At 38.5% G+C, this 18,083-nt stretch overlaps 1 protein-coding gene across 1 annotated transcript in view; it reads left to right on the forward strand.

The window, feature by feature from the left end:
• The window catches only part of USP10 (ubiquitin specific peptidase 10), a 47,707-nt gene extending 32,098 nt beyond the window's left edge, over positions 1-15,609 (forward strand). The window contains exons 6-14 of the mRNA XM_064670971.1: positions 926-1,035; positions 1,453-1,508; positions 2,825-2,928; positions 3,655-3,754; positions 4,995-5,175; positions 8,188-8,353; positions 11,486-11,630; positions 12,515-12,580; positions 15,158-15,609. Of these exons, the coding sequence (XP_064527041.1) occupies positions 926-1,035; positions 1,453-1,508; positions 2,825-2,928; positions 3,655-3,754; positions 4,995-5,175; positions 8,188-8,353; positions 11,486-11,630; positions 12,515-12,580; positions 15,158-15,345 (1,116 nt within the window). The 3' untranslated portion in view covers positions 15,346-15,609. The remainder of the gene's footprint in view (positions 1-925; positions 1,036-1,452; positions 1,509-2,824; positions 2,929-3,654; positions 3,755-4,994; positions 5,176-8,187; positions 8,354-11,485; positions 11,631-12,514; positions 12,581-15,157) is intronic.
• Positions 15,610-18,083: the final 2,474 nt, after the last annotated feature.

Genomic DNA, 18,083 nt, shown 5'->3' on the forward strand with positions numbered 1-18,083 from the left:
TCAGTGCTATATTATGATATTAATAAAAATCATTAATAATTTTTAAAATTATGTCCTGTGTTAGCAAGGCTCACTGTGAGTGACATTTGGAATACCCTGAGTGCTGGTACTGCAAGGGAAAAATACTAAGACCAATTTCAAGACTGATCATGACAGACCCTAATAAACTATTTCCAGAGCAACAATTGTGCTTTAAACTTCAGCTTTTGTCTTATATAACCAGTTGTGCACTCAGCTGTTACATATACATATTAGCTCCCATTTTTTCAGTCTTGAAGTGTTACATGGGAATTTATTATTCAATTTTTGCACACTGTGGGGACCAAATTAATCTCTCTCTGTAGCTGTTGAGATCGATGCCTTTTTTGTCATTTCCCTCCAGTCTTTTAATGCATTTCTTGTGTTCACTGGTGGTTTTAAACTGTTATTCTCCCACTGTGCTCTGGAGTTTCACTGGTTGCTCCCAACTCTTGACACTGCAGAATGTCTCACATCACAGAGGGTTACTTTTGGTTTGGGTACAGGGGTGAATCATCACCTCTGACATAAAATCTGTCAGCTTCTTCCATTCTTCTCAGAAAGCATGTTACAGGTTATCTCTTGCCAATTTTCAAATTGTTAATTTTATAAAGTCTTTCCTATGAAAGTTCTTTTCCTCTCCTGCTCCTAGACAAAATGTTTTCCTTTTTGCCACGATTAAAATGTCACTGAAATCACTGCATGTTATAAAAAGCTGTGGTTTTTTTAGTACAACTTCTGCACATCACTGGTTAATGTTGTGATAAAGCTTCATCTTCTTTTCCAGTCTTATGGGATTGAGCGACATAATAAAAATATAGAGTTTGCATAGAATTTTAAATATAACTGAATATTTGGTTAATATACAGATGAATTTTTTGCATATTTCCTTAATGCCATTGCATAGACCCTGCAGGCCTTGGTTGCTTGCCCTCCAATGTATCATTTAATGAAGTCCATTCCAATGTATTCCAAATCGCAGAGGCCGTGTACCTCAACTCCAATGCTAGACAGTTTGTAAGTAGCTTGGGAAAAGGGAGGAAGAGTCTGGGATCTGACTGAGCTCGTTCAGAAATAACAAATGATCGTTGTTGAAACTTGCTCTGTATCCAGGAGTCTCTCTCGTGTGGTTTTTGGGTGATCCATGTCTTTTAGAATGAACTTGGTATTTTACAACTCCTTGACTAGTCAAGGAGGATACTTCCTGTTGCCTCGGGAGTATCAGTTGTAAATTGTGTTTAATATGCAAAAATGAACCAACCAAACACCTGGGTTTCATTACAGTGATCAGGTTGGGTTTTATGTCTTTACTCAGACTTTATGATGATATTCTGGTTTTTGGCAGTCATAATGGCAATGATCTGATTGTATTATTTGTCCTTCTAAGTCTTAACTTGCTGCTCATGTGGAGTTGTTCCTTCCATTCTGTTGCAGTGTTCGTTTAATGAATGAGTTCACTAATATGCCTGTACCTCCTAAAGCAAAGCAAGGTGAGTGGGAATAGGGGCAGAAAAGTCATAAAGTGGTAAGAAGGCTTTGGGGTAAGGATCTCATTGGGTGATGTACTTGAGACTTCTTAATACTGGTGCTTGATCCTCTTCAGGGCTCTTTGGGATTTGGGGATTTCTCGATACCTTACAAAATTTGCTGTTGCTTTTGTGTCAGTGTTGCACTTTTTCTTATTGGTGATTCATGTCAGGAAGTCAGAGATGTACACTGGTCAACCACATAGAAGAAAAAATTTAAGGTGTAACAAGTGCAATAAGAATAGTTTTTGTTGAAGGTTCACTTAATTGTTAAGATTTCTTCTAACAACATGCCCTTTCTAACAAAGTCATGTAAAAAATACAGCGTTTTACTTCATTTCCTTCCTTACCTATTTCCAGCTTTTTAGTTTATCACATTGCTCAATTCTATCATCCTTCCTTAAATCCTGAACTCTCCCATTCATTTGGAACAAAAGGGGCCAGAGCAGGTCTGTTGAGCAGTTGGAGATTGCCTGCAGGAATACTGTCTTGGCTTCTGATTCCAGAGTGAAAGCTTTAGAAGTGTGTGACTCCTGCTAATGCAGATTCAGGCTCAATGATGATCATGTAGCGAGGAATAGAATGGTTTTTGATGCAAGTAAATTATCTTACAGATTTCAGGTTTTTTAACCTTAATTTTAAACCAAGTCTTTTGTATTACAAACTTAGAGAAACAAGCACATTCCTGAAACTTTTTTATGTAACGTGATAAGAAAATATTGCAAGGAGCTGGTTGTTCCAGTGATTTCCAAACAGTTCAGACATTTCTGTGGTTTCTTTCTGTAAAACAAATCTCACTGGCTTATGCAACTTATTATACTTCTAGGTCATTTCATTGTGTAGTTTTCAAGTACAGTTTCGAGGCCTTGTATTGCCATTAGGTGGAACATTCTGTCAAACTGTTTCTTGGTTTGTTTTTTCTCCAGTGAGGGAAAATGATCTGTTAGAATTGCAAATACATACAAGCTTTTAAGAAGTGTTCTTCGAGTACAAAAATTTAAATAGAACTAGAATGTTCTTTTATGATGGCTTTGGATATTCTTGTTAATCTTCAGAGTGTTTATTAACTTTTCTAGAGCATCTGTCAGTCAATGCAGGGTGATGTAAGATGGTTTTTTTAAAAAATGTTTACAGATAAGAGTATCAAGATTAAAATAAAACTATTAGTAAATAAATGTTGAGCTTCAAAATCTAGTGATGTGTGAGGAGAATATTAATGTATAATGTAGAAAAAACTTCTCTGTATTGTTACTTATATTTATTTCTCTTTTACTTTGCAGCTTTGGGTGATAAAATAGTGAGAGACATCCGACCAGGAGCTGCCTTTGAACCAACCTACATTTATAGACTCTTGACGGTTATAAAGTCGAGTCTGTCAGAAAAGGTGGGACTTAAAATCCTTGACTTCTGGCATTGCATCACAGGGCAGTCCCTGTCACTGAAACTGTGGAAAGCCACACATCAGATTCTGTGCTCAAACACCACAAAAATCAGCTAATTGATAGCTCATTATAGTGTCTTGGGACTTGAATGAGTTAATTATAGGTTTGGCAGTTTGATGTGTCAGAATAATGAAAAAATTTCTGTTGGAATGGAACATCTCTTTTTATAATGAAGTTACCAATGGATTGACATTTAAGAAATGAGCAGTTGTTCATTTTTGTGAGGGATTCAGCCTGGAATGGTCGAAGGTCTGGAGACTTCAAAATACTGTTTCAGGTTTAGTTTCAATTTAAAGAAAAGGTAATAGTTGGAAACCATCTTTTGATTTGGCCATGGCTTGACAGCAACTCTTAATAGTGGTTTTAAAAGAAATAGGGGAAAAAAACCCCAGCTCACATGTTAAATGGAATTTGTATTGAGGAGAATGCAGAAATGCCATGTGAAGCTTAATGGTGTATTTGCTTAGGGCAGTTTGGTTTGAACTGGTTAAAAATGAGGTGCTGTTACAGTAAAATTTTAACTTTATTTGACATTATAACTTAGGCTGAGTAGTTGCTGAATAAGCTAAATTAATAGGAGAAAGCTGGATGGTCCATGTCATGAACCTTCTGTTAAAAGGAAACCATGAAAATGTCATAGAATTAATTGAAAAAAATGTTTTATTCAGGGCAGGCAAGAGGATGCTGAAGAATACTTGGGATTTATCCTCAATGGACTACATGAAGAAATGCTGACCCTCAAGAAACTTCTCTCTCCACATAATGAAAGTTAGTGGATATTTTTTTCCCTTGGTAGAAAACGATTTATTTCAAATACTGTGTTTGTGTGGTGATTCTGTAACACAGAGTAATGTTTAGAGTAGATGTTGAGATAGGGGTAGACTGCTATGTTTTAGGGGACTCTGACAATAACAAATAATATTTTGTTAAAATCTGGATAAAATGAGCCCATTCTGTAGTTTATAAATGATCTGAAGTTACTGGGTATTTAGAAGAGCACCATCATTCTGTAAATGCTCTGAATGACAATCAGTCATACACCTGGTCCTCCTAACCAATAAAATTCTATATTACAAATGTATACATTATTGGAGGTTAACTCAAGCTGACTGGTCTTGTCTGAAGCACAGGGATGTTTGTCATTCATAATACCTGCAGTGTCAGTTGTTTGCTGGGGTTTTGGTTCTCTCAGTGGGAGCTCAAAATAGATCAGTGTCTTTTTTCACTGATCTTTAAACCACTGTTAAAAGTCTTCTTTTTGAAGTGGAAAGTTCTAGACTAAAGGCTAATTTATATCCAGTATAAAACAGCATATTAAATGATTTTAAAATTCCTACTGACAAAGTCAGTGAAGAATTTTTCTTTGGAAGAATTACCAGAATTGTATGCAAAGTGAAATGCCATTTTATTTTATAGTGGCTTTATGGTTGAGCCCCCTGTTAAAAATGAAACAAAATACTGTGAGCCTTAGCCAAATATAGAGTTAAAATCTCTAGTTATCCGATTTCTCTTTAGTTGGGTAAATTTTTTAAGATTTAAAATGTTCATTCCACATGTTCTGTAGCTGTGAGCAGTTTATAGCCTCCTGACTTGGGCACTTGCAGAGAAAATATTTGCTAAGCCTTGGGTTCCCTGTAAAATACCTGTGCAGAGAAGGAGTTGTATTTAATAATAACTTAATTATGTTTCCAGAATAACACTTGACTTTCTAATTTTCTACCCCATAAATTTACTGCTATAAATATATCAAACTTTGCTGGAAAACTCCATTTATTTACATACAGTCATCAGTGAGCTGGGTTCTGTTAACACAGGATGTGTCCAGCTAGGAGTGAGCCTGGAAAATGCTTGTTCTCTTTTTTATTTATCAACTCAATTGATCCGTGGAAGCATTTTATCCTTGGAAAGGATGATTATTATTATTAGCCTTTTAAATTCATTACCTATCTACGTGTTTTGTTTGTAAAAAACTCAACGTGGGTGTTTTTTTTTTCTTGACCACTTGAAGAACTGTCGGTGTCCAACGGCCCTGAGGCTCAGGCTGTTCCTGAGGAAGAGGAGCAGGAGGAACAAGGGGAAGGCAGCGAGGACGAGTGGGAGCAAGTGGGACCTCGCAACAAATCCTCAGTCACCCGCCAGGCTGACTTTGTGCAGACTCCAATCACTGATATCTTTGGTGGTCACATAAGGTACAGTACTTTTAAGTGGCTTGAAAGGAAAAAATGTTGAGAAGCAAAGAGTTGCACGTAGAAAATATGTATGCTTGGAGTATTAATGTCGTAAGAATTCCAGCTGCTTAATTTTTGTGTCCTCTGAGGATTCTTGACTCGTGTTGTAAATAAGGATACTGAGAGATAATGAGATTTACAAAGAGTTAACTCTTGTGAGTGAAATAAAGTAAAAAACTGTGGGCTTTTAGTCCTTTAGACACTTAATGCTTCCCAGAGAAAGTTATGTGTAATAGTTAATAAATGTTAAAAGCAAAAGGAGTCTGGAAAAATATAAATTACTACAAGATGTTACCGGAATGAAAAGAATGTGGGACATTACTTATATTCAGGTCTGATACCAGATGAAGGCAGAAAGTAGATCCTGAAAGAATATTTTTTGGAAAGGAAGCCTCATGACTTGTTTGGAGAAATGTGTAATTTAAAATGAAAGCAAAGTAAACACTTGCTAAAAACATATTCAAAACAAAACTGCTAGACTCGAAGAATTATTTTTAAATTGGAGACAGACACTTAATTGCTGGTGTTTGACTCTCTGTGTTGCCAGATATTCAGTCTAGAAGTGTGAATAATGTGGGCTAGTGCCTTCTGCCTGTGAAATGCTCTGAAATTATTTATTCTGCTGGGTTTTGAGCCAGACAGCTGGCAAATAAAATTATATTTTCCATAGAATTTGGCAGACAGATGTTTGTAGGTATTGATGGAATTCTGCATCGAGGGCTCACGTACCCAAGGGGTTGTTAATACCTTAAATGTATTTATCCTGGTCAGGATTGTTTAGATCTCTACTTGATTCCATCAGTTTTTGTATTAAAATACTGAGTGAATGCTGTTTTCTGTGGAAGTCCACAGAAAATGATGGAAAGCAAAGGTGATACTGAAAAAAGGCAAAAACCTGCATCAAGGGTCCAATCCAACATCTGCTGTTTGCTGTCACCACATCCACTGGACTTGTCCCTCACACCAGGCCACACAATTTGCCAGAGGAACAGCATCCCATGGGATGTTGGAAAACCTCATCTCTGAGGCTGAGGGTGGAGATAGGAAGGATGGAATATGGAAATGGCAGTAGAATTGCACTGAATGAAAGCATCAGAAACTGGAAAACTGGAATGGAAAAAGCAGCCAGGAAAAGATGGTTTGAATTGGCATCTTCAGGTTTGGGAAACTTTTGAATTGGGAAGCTTAAGGCTTGGGAAACTTTGGGCTGGCCTTGCAAGGCTTGAGTCTATTAAATACCTATTAGGCAGACAACCCATAAAGTCTTCCTGAGCAATGTGAGACTTAAATGTGCCAGTACAAGGTTTGCCTGAAAAATTCTTCATGTAGAATTTATGCAGTGCCCAATTAATTATTCATTGCAAATGATGCATTTTCCCCTGTCCAGTTGAGATTTGTAGTTATCCTCATGAGTGATGCTGCTACAGAAAAATCATAATCCAGCAAAGGCTTTGCTGTCATATCAATTTCTGCATATCTTTGTGAAGAAAATGTTCTGAACAAATAATACAATATAATTTCTAATATTTTTTTAAAAAAGTTTTTTTTAACATTCTTATTTGAGAATATTATTGCTATTTTTCATTAAATTTTAATACCTGGTCTTGAACACAGTTGGAGCTGTTAACATTTTTCTCTGGATTATTGCTCTCAATAACGGTTTGCTTAAAAATAAATAATTAGGAAGTATATCCAAAAGCAGGGACAGGTTTGTTCATTGAAACACTGCTCTTGCCATGTGCTGAAGGTTTTGTCCTTTAACACAGCCAAGGAGGAAGTGTTAAACTGAAATAAAGATGCTACTGTTTTCCATGCCCTCCCTTTCCTCTGAAGGATATATATTTGCCAATATAAAGCTGCATTGGCTGTTGCTGTTGGTGCTTCGGGGCTTTCCCTGAGTCAAAGGGGCTCTTTTGTTTAACCTGCATTAATCTGAACATCATTTCCTACCTGACTTGGAGACATTCCAGCGTGGCCACATGGATCAGAGCTGTGTTAATTATAATTGTGTTTTCAAGCCTTGTAGTGCACACCACCATAAGAAATGAATCATTTCTTTGGCTGTGTGTAAAACCACGTTTTTGTAGAAACTGGAGCTTTTAAATGCAAATATTGCCTTCAAAATAAAAGAAAAAAAAAAATCTTCATTTTTTTTCAGTGAAGTTTAAGACAAACGAAAGTCAGGAAGATCCACTTAGTGCAGTGAACAAAACAGTGCTCACCAAGCCAGGCTACTTAAAAGCTGCAACTGAGCACACTTCAAACAAAAACAAAACCCCAAAAAACCCAGAAAACATGTTCTCATGCCCCAGGTCATTACCTCAGCTGGTTTTCCAAAAGGCTCCAATTCATGTACAAAGGAGTAAGTACATGGAGGAAGTCTGGACACAGAAAATGATGGGAGGAAAAGGAAATGCCAGTCCTTGATGAAGCAAAGTTTGTATTTCCTGTGGCAAGATTTAAGCAAACAATTTAAAATCGCTGTGAAATTGGTCTTAGTGAAGTGACTAAAAAATTATTATATTTTTATTGGAGAATCTGGAATCAGTTGTAACTTTTACAGCAGAACACAGATAAGCATTAGGACTTTGCATTTCTGAAGATCTGTTGGGAAATGGAATTTCAAAACTAACACAAAAAGAGCCTGGAGGTGAACTTCTTTTTAAAATGCATTATCAAAAATTTCAGGCTTTTTCTTTAAACTTTTGATGCTTATCCAGTACCTGTTTTAACCTTTGCATAAATAAACCAATTCAGTTATATCCCATTCAGTATGTCCTTAGTGGATGTTAAAACCCTTTAAATAGCAGTGAGTGTTTCCTGTTGAAACTTAAAGCTTAGCCTTTGTATTTGTGTGTCGCTTTGAATTTAATATAAATTGAGTTACTTAAGTAACTTTATTCTGACTTGAAGGTTCTGTATTGTCGAAAATAACACTTTATTGCATTTTAACTTTTTTTTTTTCCCCCACAGATCTGTTGTTTACCAGCAGAGTTCCAAGGAGTCTGCTACACTGCAACCTTTCTTCACCCTGCAGCTGGACATCCAGTCAGACAAGATCCGCACAGTGCAGGATGCCTTGGAAAGTTTGGTGGCAAGAGAGTCTGTCCAGGGATACACCACAAAAACCAAGCAGGAGGTGTGTTCTGCTGAGCCTTTACTTTGCTAAAGTTTTTAAAAGGGTTTTTATACAGCTGTTGCTTTACAGATAGTTGTTTGAACACTCTTATGTTAACAAAAGAGGGAGGAGCTTTCCCAAGTGTCCTGCAGCAGTAAAATGTCTTAGATGTGAGCACATACACTGAGAGGAAAAGAATTAACTCATAACCAAAACCATGCCTGTAAATAGCTGGTGTAATAATTTATTGGAGATTTTACTGCAGTGTATATTAAATTAACAGAGTGAACTGTGGCAATAATACACATTGTTATGTTTAGCTGATCATAACATACTGATTCCTGGGAATTGCCAGATTTTTGTTAGTAAAGGAACAGCTCTTCAAAGTATCATTTCAAAGCAGGCTCTTGCTTTAGGAAGAAAACTCCCAGAGCAGAACACTTGCCTGGTTGTGTGTGTGGCTGCCCTTGAGAGGTTTTGGTTTCCACACTTCACTTACAGATCAAAAATGGAAATATTCATTGATGGGAGGCCCGGTAGAAGTCAGTGTAGAACCTCTCTAAAATATCTGATGCTCATGATCTTTCTCTCTGGATTAATAATCTGAAATGTTTCAAAAGCCAGTAACACCTCCATTCAGTGTCCTTGGCACTCTGTAGGTGACTGGTTTACTGTACACCAAAAAAAACAGCTTGTCAGTAATATTATATTCAGTTTTAGGTGATTGGTTCACAGACCTGGAGAATATCCTGAGTTGGAAGGGACCCCCAAGGATCACCCAAGTCCAACTCCCTGCCCAGGACAGCCCCAAAAATTACACCTTGAGAAATGTTCTTCATAGTTGGAAAACACCAATCAAAATAAATGGTGGTATAAAAGCTGTGATGTAAAAGGAAGGAATAAGGGGCAGGAGCTGTTCAGCCTCAAGAAATAAAAACATGGATCCAGGTGTAAAAATTAATGTGTTAAAGGCTGCTCTGAAAAAGAGAAGGCTGATTTTTCTCAGTGATACTCGGCCAGTAAATTAGGACTAGGAGCTGGACTGGGTGTGCCTGTGGTGCTTGTGGAGTTGTCCTGGCTGCTGTAAGACAGGGTTGGGGAAGCACAACTCAGGATTTACACAAGTGGTCTGACCTGATTCAGAGGGGAAGATCTTGGAGGTCTCCAAGCCCTGTGATTCTCTGTTGCTTTAAGTACCAGGACATTTTATTTTACATTCTCAAGCAGCTTTGCAAAATTTTTTTATCTCCTTTTTCAAATAATACATAATAGTAATAACTACAATAGAAAAATCTTTCCAAGAAGGAAAAGCTTGCCTTGGGCTTTGCAGTTTGAGAACTTGTGGTAGAGGGTAATAAATTAAACTTCCCTCTCTAAGGCAGTGCCTTGCTCCTTATGGTGGGCAGCAGTAAAGAACATCACCTCTGGTGTGCCTGGATTGCTCAGATGGAAATTCCCTGTACACTGTGGATAACTCTGGAGTTGTAGGTGTTCTCTCTGACATTCTTGTCTGTATCTGTGAGTTTTCTAAATACTCCAAGTGAGAATAGGGTGAGATAAAGAAAAGCTGGATCATTTTCTTTGAATAGCTGAAATTTGCCTTGAATGCTCAGAACATTTTTTTCTCCAGTTGTTTTCCATGTGAAAGAAGCATTTACAATGCAAGCTCATCATGATTTACCACATGGATCTTGTTTTGCCAGTCATTCATTTCTTGGTTTTCCCTGCAGATGGTTTTAACTTCTTGACTGACAACCCAGTGCTCAATTAGGGGGTTTGGAAGAAATGGGTGTTCAAATTAGGTGCTGGAGGTTTGGGCTGGCTTATTTCAGAGTTTGGATGGAAATACAACTATCCACAGTGTCTTCTAGACCTTTTTTTTTTTTTTTTAAAGAAATTCAAGTTGTTCTTGTTCTAAAATTGTAGTAAAAACACTGAAATCATTGTCTGTAGAACCAGCAAAGGACTTTGCAGATAGTAATTTCCAGAATGTGTTGCAAAGAAGTATTTAGTATCCATTTTACATTTTTAGCTTTATCAGGATTACTGATAAAGCTAAAAATAATATTATTATATTACTCCTGATTGTTTTAATCTGGATTAAACTGTGGGCATAGAATAGATAGGAGAAGAGCAATCTTCCAAATATATGTGAATGATTTATCTTAAAATTTATATTTTAATCACTTTAAGCTGGTTTTGAATTTTATGTGTGTATTAATACAAACAGAAAATCAGTCAGATTTTCATGCAGTGTTAAATTAGGCATTTTAAATGCAAACAGCTGTTTAAAATGGAGTGACATCCTCTTGCTGTTTCTGACTTAAATTTCACTTGCATTTGTAGAGAGATGTTTTGGTTCCTTTTGGTCCTACAGTTCAGTTTGGTTAAATCTTGACTATTCAATAGTTAATATGTTTTTTAAGGGATTAATTTTTATCCTCACTGAAGTGATTTTCCTTTCACTCTCATTCCTATTTGCAGATGTTTTCAGTGTCTTCAGCAACAAATTGGCCTTCCCTCATTGACTTTTCCAGGTTCCCTTCCCCATGCTCCTTAGGAAGAGTCTTCACATTCCCTCCTTTAGAACCTCAGAAGTTTTACTTTTCAAACTTGGAAAGAGAGAATAGTTTTTTCCCCATGAGTTTCTATTCCACCCTTAGTGGGTTCTAGCAGAATCAAGCCCTGTATTGAAAATAACATGCTGGTGACTGCCAATAAAGAGATTTTTCCCAATAAAAAATGGAGAAAAAACCTTGAGCAGTTATTTTGAGAAGTGTTTTTATGTCTTAATTTCTAGGAAGGCAAAACATTTTTGTTCTGCAATTCTGAGCTCAGTTTCAGCTTTTCAGACAGCAACTTCATATAATTATAACCAAACAATCCACAAAAATCACTGTTTGGTAGAGAAAAGTGTGGTCATAACTCATATTTTTCTCTTTGAAAATACTAAGTTGTCCTTTAAGACACCACTTTAGTTGAAGATCCAGTGGGCTTCAAGTCATAAACTGAAGTCTTTCTCATAAATTAATTAACAATAACAAATCTGTTTTTTTTTTTTACAAGTGTATTTAAAGTTAAACAGTTATTCCTCATTTGAAGGAGTGATTTTGAGCAGTTAACAAGAAATTACAGGTGTTCTTTGTGTGTCAGGTGGAGATCAGCAGAAGAGTCACACTGGAAGAGCTGCCCCCTGTTCTTGTTCTGCACCTCAAGCGGTTTGTGTACGAGAAAACTGGGGGGTGTCAGAAGCTTATCAAGAATATTGAGTATCCTGTTGATCTGGAAATTAGTAAAGGTAAAGATTTTTGAGCAGAATTTCCCCCTCTTTAGAGAAAAAATAACATAGTGTTTCCTCAGGGTATCTGTGTTTGTATTTTATTTCTTCTGCAAAATATTTTTATCTTCATTGTTGTTTGAAAACTCAGTAATTTGAATGAATATTTGGTATGTTTTTTTCCTTTTTTTTTTTCTTCTTAAAAAGAACACATTTGGGTTTCTGAATTCAGTCCTTGTGAACCTGACATTGCCTCTGTAAGAGTTTGAGCCTCTGTTTTGCAAAGAACATTATGATGAAAGATTTTAAAACCTTTGGCACTTCCTAGACAATGGGTTGACCAAAAGAGAGCTTCCTGTGGATTTATGGAATAGGGTTATAGGCTGGAGTAAATATGGAGTAATTATAGACTGCTGAGGACAATAATGGGAAGTGATCCTCTTGAATGAGGGCTGTGTCCCTCTACAAGGCTGTTGCCAAGTAATCCTGGATATTTTTATCACAGATTTAATTCAGAGAAGTGACAAATTATTTAAATAATTAGTGGCTGATGGAAGGAAACTGGTGTTTTATAGAAAATGCAGCCTTGTCATGCCTGACAGCAGGAATGAAAGGGAAAAAATGTAGAGTCTGATCTTTTGCTCTGTTTTTTTTTTTTTCCCCTTCATTTTTGGTAGTATTTTTAAACCTTCCATAAACTACAGTGTTCAGCAAACCTGAAAATTCAGTCTCTTGATTAGGAGTTATCAGAACCATGATCATTCTTTAAAGGCTGCAGAAGAAATCTCAGTTCAGCTTTCTCCCTTATGATAGTGTTGGTTTCTCTGAGAAGTAATTGATCCTCTTGAAATTAAATTTTGAAATTTTCTAACTGTTGCCTTTTTGTCTTTGTTTTCCTCCTCCAGAGCTACTATCTCCTGGTGTGAAAAGTAAAATTTTTAAAGGCCAAAGAACCTACCGGCTCTTTGCAGGTATTTAATCTCTGTGCCTCTGGTCCCTGTGTTGCAAATGCAAAATCTTCATATGGAATTGGAGAAACACTGGAGTTCCCTGGATTATAGAAAGTATTTTCTTTTAAATTATACTGAAGTAGCTTGTGGGTGTCAAACTCTTGTATTTAATAGGGTTTTTGCATGTGTATATACATGTATATTGTTATATCTGTATTTATGGATCTAACTGATCCAACTTTGCAAAAATTTTTGTAGCAGATCCACCCTGAAAAATACCAGCAGAAGCTGAAACTAAAATACAGCACAGATTCTCAGAATAATGTTTCAGATGTCTTTGGAAAAGGCTGTTTGAATGCTGGCTTTGCATCCCCTTGAACCCCAACTTCTGTGTCACCAAATCTGTGCCAGTACTGGTGGCCTTGTGTGACTTGGAGCTGTGACCACTGAGGTTACAGAAGGGAAGAACATCCCTGTCCCTTGTGGAAATTCAGGACTGTTTCTGGCAGTGCAGTTGTTTTTATCCATAGTGATTTTCATGGGACAAGTTTAGGCAGCAGATTTAAGGTGACTTGAGTTACCACTGTGATTTTTTTTCTAACTCTTTCTGTGGAAAAGTGCAATATTTCAGCCTTCTGCCAGCATTCTCATCCACAGAAACAGCTTGTTGGATGAATTTTGAATTATCAAAATAAGCTTTTGAAGAATTAAGTTTCAGATATCATCCAAAATTTGCCTACCTGTCGAACAGTGAAGTTTAGAAAATAATTCAGGTTTAGGCTAATGTAAAAGAATTACTTGCTAAATTCCCTCACATGTATAGATGAAGAGTATTGTGCCTTTTGCAGAAAAGAGACATTTAAGGAAAGAAGGCAGTTTGAGTCAGGTTTGTTAAGGAGGTTACTGAGAACTAATAAATATGAAACTTGTAGATTGGTTCTTTCCTAGAACTTTTTTTTCAGGATAATATTACAGTGAAAATGAAAGCCATGGTTGGAGGGGAATAACTGCACTGATGACAAATATGAGCCAGTTAGAAAAGTGTGCCCTGATTTTTATTTTTTTTAAGTAGTTCACTACATAGTTTGACTTGATTTTTTCAATAGGCCTTTAGAGAGGTTTTTATTTACAAACAGTTTCAATAGAATACTGTTGTATTATCCCCCCAAGTGTGGCAGTGCCTGTTGGAAGGCTCTGCAGGGTGTGCTGCACACATTGCAAATGGCCTTTGTGAGGCAAATCCTTTCCAGAAAACCCTCTGGGAAGTTATAAAAAGCAATTTGATGCTTTTGATTCTTAATTCACTTAACCCTTTGTTTAGAATCATGAGATTTGCTCTGCTGGAGAAGCGTGATGAATATTACTCTTGACAAGGGGGAATGGCTTCACACTGACAGAGGGCAAGGTTGGATGAGATATTGGAAGGGAATTCTTCCCTGTGAGGGTGGTGAGGGGCTGGGATGGAATTCTCAGAGAAGCTGTGGCTGCCCCATCCCTGGATGGGCATGGTCTTAAGCTCTGCCAGGGGAGGTTTAGGTTGGATGTTAGGAAGGAATTCTTTACAGAGAGGGTAGTCAGGCATTGGAATGGGCTGCCCAGGAAAGTGGTGGATTTTCTGTCCCTGGGGGTTTTTGAGATGAGACTGGATATGGCACTGAGTGCTGTGGTCTAGTAACCACGGTGGTAGTGGATCAAGGGTTGGACTTGATCTCAGAGGTCTTTTCCAACCTGGCTGATTCTATGAAGTGTCCAAGGCCAAGTTGGACGGGGCTTGGAGCAACCTGGTCTAGCAGAAGGTGTCCCTGCCCATGGCAGGGAGTGGAATGAGATGAGCTTTAAGGTCCCTTCCAACCCAAACCATGCAGTGATTCTACACGGAATCAAATGTAAGCAAGAACTAAAAAATACTTAAAGATTGTTGCCTAAGCCAGATCATCCCATCTGGAGAAAACAATGAGGGGCAGTGGGTTGACTCCGTTGGTCAGAACATGGTGCTAATAATCATAGGATCATAGAATCAGCTGGGTTGGAAGGGACCTCCGAGATAATCAAGTCCAACCCTTGATCCAACACCACTGTGGTTGCCAGCCCATGGCACTGATGCCACATCCAGTCTTGTCTTAAAAACCTCCAGGGACGGAGAATCCACCACTTCCCTGGGCAGCCCATTCCAATGGCTGATCACCCTCTCTGTAAAGAAATTCTTTCTGATATCTAACCTAAACCTCCCCTGGCACAGCTTAAGACCATGCCCTCTTGTCTTGCTGATAGTTGCTTGGAAAAAGAGACCAACCCCCACCTGGCTACAACCTCCTGTCAGGGAGTTGTAGAGAGTGAGGAGGTCTCCCCTGAGCCTCCTCTTCTCCAGGCTGAACAGCCCCAGCTCCCTCAGCCTCTCCTCACAGGACTTGTGCTCAAGTCCCTTCACCAGCCTAGTTGCTCTCCTCTGGACCTGCTCCAGGAACAATGCCAAGGTCGGGGGTTCAATCCTTCACTTAAGAGTTGAACTGTGATCTCTGTGGGTCCCTTTGATCCCCCGTTTCCCCAGCTCTGTGTGTGTGTGTGGTGCCTTCGTGCCTCACGCCTGTCTCCCCGCAGTTGTGTATCACCACGGGAACAGCGCCACGGGCGGCCACTACACCACGGACGTCTTCCAAATCGGGCTCAACGGCTGGTTGCGCATCGACGACCAGGCCGTGAAGGTGATCCATCAGTACCAGGTGGTGAAGCCGACTGCGGAACGCACAGCCTACCTCCTGTACTACCGCCGCGTGGACCTGCTGTGACCCTGCCTGCAGCACCTGCTCTCTAGGACGCCAACTATCACTAATTTCCTCTCCTCTAAATGCTCTTCTGAGTGAATCTATTTCTTCTTTTTTTGTTTTCTTTTCTTTTTTTTCTTTTCCTTTTTTCTTTTTTTTTCCTTTTTTTCTTTTCCTTTTTTCCTTTTCCTTGTTTTATTTTCCTTTTTATTTCTTTTCCTTTTTTTTTTAAATTTTTCCTTTTGTTTGTTTGGTTTTTTTTTTTCATTTCCCTCCTTTTTTTTTTCCACCCCACCCCGCCTCGCAACTGTAAGAGTGATCAAGGAAACGACCGCGGGTTTGTGCGCGACGTAGCTTGTGTTGACTTTTTTGCCAGAATGAAGTCGCTTGGTTGGAAGACTTGAGTCTTGTGAATCACACACAAAAAAAAATAATACGAAACAAAAATTAATCTTGAGTTCATGCTGAATCCTAAGATAATAAAGGGATTGACATTTAATTCCCACTTTCTAAATGCGTAGTAGAAGAAAACCCTGCACCAGCAACAGAACTTGTAGATTTCTGTGAAAATGTTTTATCTTTACTTCAGTAAAAAAAAAAAAAAATTAAAAAAAATTTAAAAAAAAAATATAAAAATAAAAAAGCTCTCTCTGCTTTCCCCAATAGTTTTTTGATAAGTGGTAAAATATGAGCCGATGTGTATGAGATGGAAATGGTCCTTTGTGCTTCAAAACATGTACAAACTGCAGAGTTGCTGGTTCCTGATAAGAAGACACATTTTAATAATTGTGCGATGAGAAACTGCTTAAGTACACATTGCAGATCAAATATTTGGAGTTAAGATGTTAGTCTATATAGATGGGTGATTGTAACTTTATTGCTATTAAGAAACTTCAAACTGCATTTATGCTTCTGTGTACATGAAATTAAGAAAATGGGCAAAATAATTAAGATTGATATTTCTTTAAGTCTGCTTTGTTTAATTTTGCTGTCTGCTCTCCTATAATGTTGAGTTCCTAATTGTACACAGTTTAGTGATATCTAGAAGTATAAAGTTGTCGCCCATCAATAAAAGTCACAAAGTTGGTTTAAGGTGTGTGTGTGGGTTTTGTTTTTCCTCAGGTGTAAATCCTACCCTTGGAAACTCCAAAGATTTCCATGTAGCATTTCCATGAGGTGTAGGGAGCCTTCCCCAGCTGAAGTGTAGATTATTTTCTTTCAATTTTACAACTTCTTGAAACTTCAGAATGTCCTGTTTTGCACTGGGTGGAGCTGAACTTTGAGGGGAGAGGGGAAGGGAGAGGACATCAGTCATCCCAAGGGATGTGGCAGTCCCTTGGAACTGAGCTGAGCCCTGGCCAACCAGGAGAGGGAATGGAATCCTTCTGTATCCTCCTGAAAGCCCCCCACAGTTGTTTCTGAGGTAGGTGGTGGTTTGTCTTCAACTAAACTATTCCTTCCTTTAGCCAGTTGACATTTTCATGGAAAACTTTTGGTAAAAAAATGTGTTGGATGAGCAGCAGACCTGTTGAAAGCCCTCCTGGTTTGCCCTGGCTCATCTTCCCTCTCCTGGGGTGGTGAAGAGCTCGGGATTTTCCTGCCTGTGGATCACTCCTGGCAATGCTGTTACCATTCCATCCAGGAAGGAGCTTCCTGCCCAGGGCTCCAGCTGTAGGTGGGAGTGTCCAGCCCAGTGGCACTTTGGGATGGTCCTGTTTTCCCTGCTCAAAGGTGGGTGCTTATGAGGTGGATGCTCTCTTTCTGGAATGTTCAGGCAGGGTTAATTTTATCACTACTGCAATCCTGATGCTGGGAAAGTTAATTGGTGCTTTGTTGGTTGTTTTGTATATCCAAATGTATCGGGGTTTTTTCATAGCTAATCAGATTTTATTAGTGTTTTCTGATATACAAATCATGACTGAGACACTGTTCTTGATTTTGGTGACATTCCACCCATTCTGAAACAATTTTCTGTCCAGAGCTCACTTGGATTTTGGCTGGTTGCAGGGAAAACCTCAGTTCCTGGCTGCTCACTGGGCAGGGTGCCCCGGAGCTGGGGCTGCCCAAGGGCTGGTGCTCCCAAGGTTTCCCAATGCAGGAATTGCCCTGGAGCCACACTGGTGAGACGTGGAGCATTGAGCATTCTGCTTTGATTTGGAAATCTGAGGGGAGTGGGGGGTTGTTCCAAACAGGAGGGAAATCAGATTTTGAAATGACTCTTCTGTGCTGGTTATTCACGTCTTGTTCCTGCACCCTGGTTGAAGCAGTTTTCTGCATTGCAGAAACCCTGTTTTTAATTATTCTTGTGGCTGTGTTGGGTATTTATTTACCTGTATCTCCAGGGCATTGTGTAAAGCTGCATTTCTGATAGTGTAGGTTTGCCTGAATATTCCAGATAAAGTTGCAGGTGATCAGTAATTAATACATTACTTGCTAGAGGTTACAAGTGTTACTAATTTTTAAAGATATGGCAATGAGTCATTTCCAGTTTAAAAATCAAGTGTTGAAATCCGCTCTTAGTATGACTTGGAAGTGTTCAGATGGTAGGAATTTTTAAAATTTTCACGGAGGATGTTACGAATGCACTTGTTGGTAAAATCCGACTTCTGCAGTGGATTACTCAAGGGGAAATAAAAAATATGTGGCAACGTTGATGTGGACACATGGCCACAATTTTTATTTTCTGGATTAAGCTCCTCCCGTTGTTGCAAAATGAGGATTTTGCAGCCTTTTGATCATTTGCTTTGTCTGTGTGTGATTAT

This window comes from Pseudopipra pipra, chromosome 14 (assembly GCF_036250125.1).
Source record: "Pseudopipra pipra isolate bDixPip1 chromosome 14, bDixPip1.hap1, whole genome shotgun sequence".
In the NCBI taxonomy this organism is placed as follows: Eukaryota; Metazoa; Chordata; class Aves; order Passeriformes; family Pipridae; genus Pseudopipra; species Pseudopipra pipra.